Genomic DNA, 4,657 nt, shown 5'->3' on the forward strand with positions numbered 1-4,657 from the left:
TACTCATGATAAATGAAAGAAAGACATCTTTTTTCAACTTTTTGAATGAAAGGCAGAATGCCAAGTTTTGTGGAACTTTTAATATCTATATATTTGGTATTTGGTATATACAACAGCCCTATTCTTATGTAAAGTTAATAAGGATCTTTGCTTGGAATATTTTTCTGTACGGTTAACTTATAACTAAAAAACATTGTAAAGTAAATTGTTTTGTTTTTTGTAGTTGATTATATTTCAGTCTTCCCTCAATTGATATCATATAGTCTATTCACACATCATAAGTAATTCTAATACTGAAAGTAATATTGTTCATTCAGCTTGTTCGATTCACTTTGCAGTAAAATCAAGTTGAAATTGCTATCCGATTCCATATAAAAATTTACCTAACAAAATTGCAATTAAATTATAATTTATACGAAATCAAGTCATAATTCTAAATATTACTCTCGTGTAGCCATATTGTGATTATTTCTTAATACATATAAAAGAAACAAAAATTAAATAACCAAAGTTAAAATATAATTTACAATTATGTACTTATACTATGGTCAAATTATAGCCATAATATTTTCTTTCAGAGTTGTAAAAAACAAATTTAAGTCTGGTTGAAACAAATTGCCATCAATTTCAGAATATTCGAAATACTTGTTTTTGTCATATTTATGATTTTTATTGTGTTGTGTACAATATGAAATATAAAATTGTAAACACTAAAAATTTATTAATTTAATTAAAAGAAAGCAAAATAAATATTAGAACCGCAATGGTTAGCATTTCTAGCTTATATTTTTTATTTAATTTATTTATGTATATGAGTTTATTAGTAAATGAAATGCTCACATGATTTTAACGGATGGATGAAAATTTGCAACATATTTCCAATGAACACTCACAATATACTCTCTTTTGAATTTGGCTGCACTAAAACTTAAGACGCAAAATTTTTTTACCACTAAAACCTAAGTCTGTAGATTTTAAGAGCATTGTTGTTGCTTCACTTGTGAGTATTTTTTTGCTTTTCTGAAAGAAAAAATAACGGCTAATATTATCTAATCATAAATATTCATCTTCCTTCACAAAACGTATCTATAATTTTTTCAATTAATTCGGAAACTGAAATGTTAATATGATGTACATATCCGCAATAATAGTATTTAGAAAATAACATATATATATGTATAAATGTTAAATTATTTTATAATCACAGGCTCTATTGTGAATTGTGAATTTCAAAAGAAGAGGAGTTTGACAAATTGTATTGTATATAAAAAACAAATGAAACGCGCGTTGTGTTTGTGACGTTAATGAAATTCTTTAAGAATTAGTATAATGTAGTAGAAAGAAATCTAACACCGATTTAACACTATTATGATATTTGATATCATCTGGGTAATTTAAACAACACACTGTTGTTATGAAGTCAAAGTTGTCTTATAAAATTATTTGATAAAAACGTGGCAGTGTCAGCAAACAAGGGAAAATTTTAAAGCTTTTTTAAAACTTTAATCATATTGTTGTTACGCTATTCGTTCTATAAAATGGTAAAACTAATCGCCATCAATTAAGCAACAAGTGAACATCAAAAAAATATAGTTATACCTACTTCCAAATTTTGTGCGTAGCGCGTAAGGTTCGTTTTGTGTAAAAATTGATTTTTCATTTTCAATAAACGCGTATATAAAATACAAATTGCTTTAAACAAATTATACCATTTTTAAATATTCATAATTAATTGCTTTCGTTTTTAATAAAGTAATTAAAAGTAGAATGAGTATTGACGCACTCAGCAATGAGTGGGACGAGCTTGGCAAGGAGTTCGTGGAGCTTGAGGTAATACAACAGCTATAGTAAAATACGGAAGTGTAAAATTACGATATTTATTTTAACTATTTTTCTAATAAAGCACAAATAATAAATTTGTATTAAACATTTTTCACTAGTGAGAGTGATTAGTAAAACATATTCATATAATCTATTCATAATCTATACTTCTTATTTTCAGAACTGCAATCGTAAATATATTGAGTTATTGGAACAATTATATAGTCATCAACAGAAATGCTTTAATGAAATTAAACATCAACGTTATCGAATAAACCAAATAAATGCATCTTTGAAACAGTAAGTAGTGTTGATTTTCAAATTTGGACTTTTATTTTCTTTAATTTCTTATTTTGTAATTCGCTTTATTTCATACCTTTTTTATTACAAAGTACAAAAGTTCAAATTCAATAAAAAACTGCAATCTAATGGATAAAATTGTTAACACTCGTTGATAAATTGTTTATTTCTGGTCAGCATAGATACCGAACCTATACATAAATTGTTGCTGTCATTACCACTGCTAATCAGTTGTTTTTTTTATCAATTTACAAAAACTAAATGAAATATCTATATAATTTTTAAGGTAATTTAACTCTTTGCGTTTTCCTTATCAAAAAATATTTACGTTAAAAATGTACTTTAACTTTTGTACATTTGCTTAATAATTTCAGGAATAAGTGTTCTTCATATGAACTTTTGCATATGAATTTGAATTAATTTACTTTACAAATATATATATATGTATATATATATATATGTATATGCCGATTATACGTAATACATCCAAATTATTCTTCAACAGATATAAATATGTTTGTAAAACCATATATTTTAAAATTATGGTTAAAACTAAATCGATATTTTAAAACTCTTTTAAGTGTTTTTCTTTATCTGTACTTAGAGTCAATGAGATTAAGATTTAAAATCAATGCGATTAAGAATATTTAAAAATAGAAAGGATGTGTACATTGTATCGTTTTCTACAGTATCTGTTCAATCTAATCTATTTAAAAATACGTACATATATTTGATTTATAATTTGAGAGACAATTCTATTTCTACTATTTTGTTTTTCTCTAGATAAGTCCAGTAATGATGAATGTTATTTAATGTATGTGGAACTGTATTTTTATTTAGTAATTTAAATTATCCTTTTTCTGTTGATATTCTCTATTAGAAATAGTACAAAACTAAATGGAAAACGACACACAGTAGAACCTTATTTTAATAAGTCTGATTATTCTTATAAAATAAGATCACAATAAGAATAATTAGTATGGTATATGATATTTTGATAATAAATTTATATAATAATTTATTAGTAGCCCGCTAACTATAATTTATTATTTATATTTAAAAAGAGATGACTATCGAAGATAGTCGAAATATCAGAAAAATATTTTAATAAAATTTAATCTGTTTTAAAATATAAAAATAAATTATAGTATTTTTATTTCTATTTAAATTATCAATTACCCCGCTAATAAATTATTATATTATATTTTTGGTCACAAATAAAAGAATAAAATATTTTGGATAACAAATTTAAAAAAAAAAATAATAGAATTAAGTTACAAAATTAAGTTTAACTTATTAATTATAATCGTATATTTTTGATTTTAGGATTATAAAATAACTCAATAAGCAAGTAAATCAATTTAATCAGAAACCCAAAAACATTATTAAAAAGCGCATGGTATTTACCATAAAACAAAAGTCTTATATAATGTATGGATATGCTTTTTAATATATGAATTTATTGTGTACATTTTAAAATAATTATAATAAATAATTTTCTTTTGACTGGCTTTCTTAAGATTCAAAAAACCTGAAGAAAAAGAAAAAGTTTCCGAACTTCAAAAAAATACATTAAAGAGGAAAGCTCAGCTATATGAAATAGAGCAATCTCTTCCTGCAAAATCTGGACTTTATTTAAGAGTAAGTACAATATAAGAAAAATCGTTTCTTTATTCAGCACAAAGAGTTCTTAGAATAAAAAAATCATTTCTAAATAAATTTAAATCAGTTTTTTTTTGTTTTGACGTTTAGTTCTCAAAGAAATTATTTTTTTAATTTAATAGTTCTACTTTCAAAAATGAACAATATTGATCTGTGTTATCAATGTTGCGCCGTATATTGAAAGTCATAGCTTTCAATATACGAAAGATATAAACGTCAAAGACGTTTTTCATTCTATCTTTACTTATCTGATGCTACCTACTAGGCTTTAACATATTAAAATGAAGTATATCCAATAAAATAATAAAAAATTAACGTGTTTTTTTTTTCATTAAATTTTGTTAGCAATCTTCTCGAGCAATGCAAGCATGTCATTTTATATTATTTATTATATTAAGTTTTTATGTTACTAAAATAGGATAAATTTATTGTTAAATGAAAAATTGAAAATATATCAAATTAATACATTAGAACTATATTAAGGTAGCTACATATTAACACAATTTATGTACGACTGTGTGAATAAATATAAATATTTAAAATAATTGAAGTTAAAGAAGAGAGAATAATTCTCAGTAATTTTGTTAGTTAAAAAAATAACTAACATTAATTCACTTTAGTACCGTAGACCCCTATTTTAAATTTACTTATAGCCACTGGAATATGTTTAAAAGCTTTTATGAAATTACAGATTATTCTTGGTGATGTTAATGTATCTATTCTAAACAGAAATGACAAAGTACGCTATAAAGATGACTACGAAAAGTTTAAACTAATACTCAACGTAATAGGACTGTTGATGGCATTCCTTAATTTAATATTTAACTACAGGTAAGATAAATCTATATCATTGATTCCGTAAAATATATGTAAG

General features: G+C 23.7%; 1 protein-coding gene across 3 annotated transcripts; it reads left to right on the forward strand.

Moving 5' to 3' along the window:
• Positions 1–1,259: 1,259 nt before the first annotated feature.
• On the forward strand, positions 1,260–4,636 carry LOC119665131 (transmembrane protein 120 homolog). Of its 3 annotated transcripts, XM_038074438.1 has the most exons (5): positions 1,261–1,630; positions 1,754–1,830; positions 2,003–2,121; positions 3,642–3,762; positions 4,475–4,636. In XM_038074438.1, the coding sequence occupies exons 2-5, from the start codon at positions 1,768–1,770 to the stop codon at positions 4,616–4,618; spliced, it is 447 nt and encodes a 148-aa protein (XP_037930366.1). In that variant the 5' UTR covers positions 1,261–1,630; positions 1,754–1,767; the 3' UTR covers positions 4,619–4,636. The 3 variants fall into 3 exon arrangements, with proteins under 3 accessions (XP_037930367.1, XP_037930366.1, XP_037930365.1); XM_038074439.1 differs by having other exon boundaries at positions 1,260–1,830; positions 4,513–4,600; XM_038074437.1 differs by having other exon boundaries at positions 1,261–1,830.
• Positions 4,637–4,657: the final 21 nt, after the last annotated feature.

The sequence above is a fragment of the Teleopsis dalmanni genome, unplaced genomic scaffold (genome assembly GCF_002237135.1).
Source record: "Teleopsis dalmanni isolate 2A unplaced genomic scaffold, ASM223713v2 unscaffolded_contig_3610, whole genome shotgun sequence".
NCBI classification, from domain to species: Eukaryota; Metazoa; Arthropoda; class Insecta; order Diptera; family Diopsidae; genus Teleopsis; species Teleopsis dalmanni.

Excerpts from the sequence above, each read along its gene's own strand:
- LOC119665131 (XM_038074437.1), top strand. The coding sequence starts at position 1,768 with ATGAGTATTGACGCACTCAGCAATGAGTGGGACGAGCTTGGCAAGGAG. Across the intron at positions 1,831-2,002 it reads AGGAGTTCGTGGAGCTTGAG|AACTGCAATCGTAAATATAT; the intron begins GTAATACAACAG and ends TCTTATTTTCAG. Across the intron at positions 2,122-3,641 it reads ATAAATGCATCTTTGAAACA|ATTCAAAAAACCTGAAGAAA; the intron begins GTAAGTAGTGTT and ends GGCTTTCTTAAG.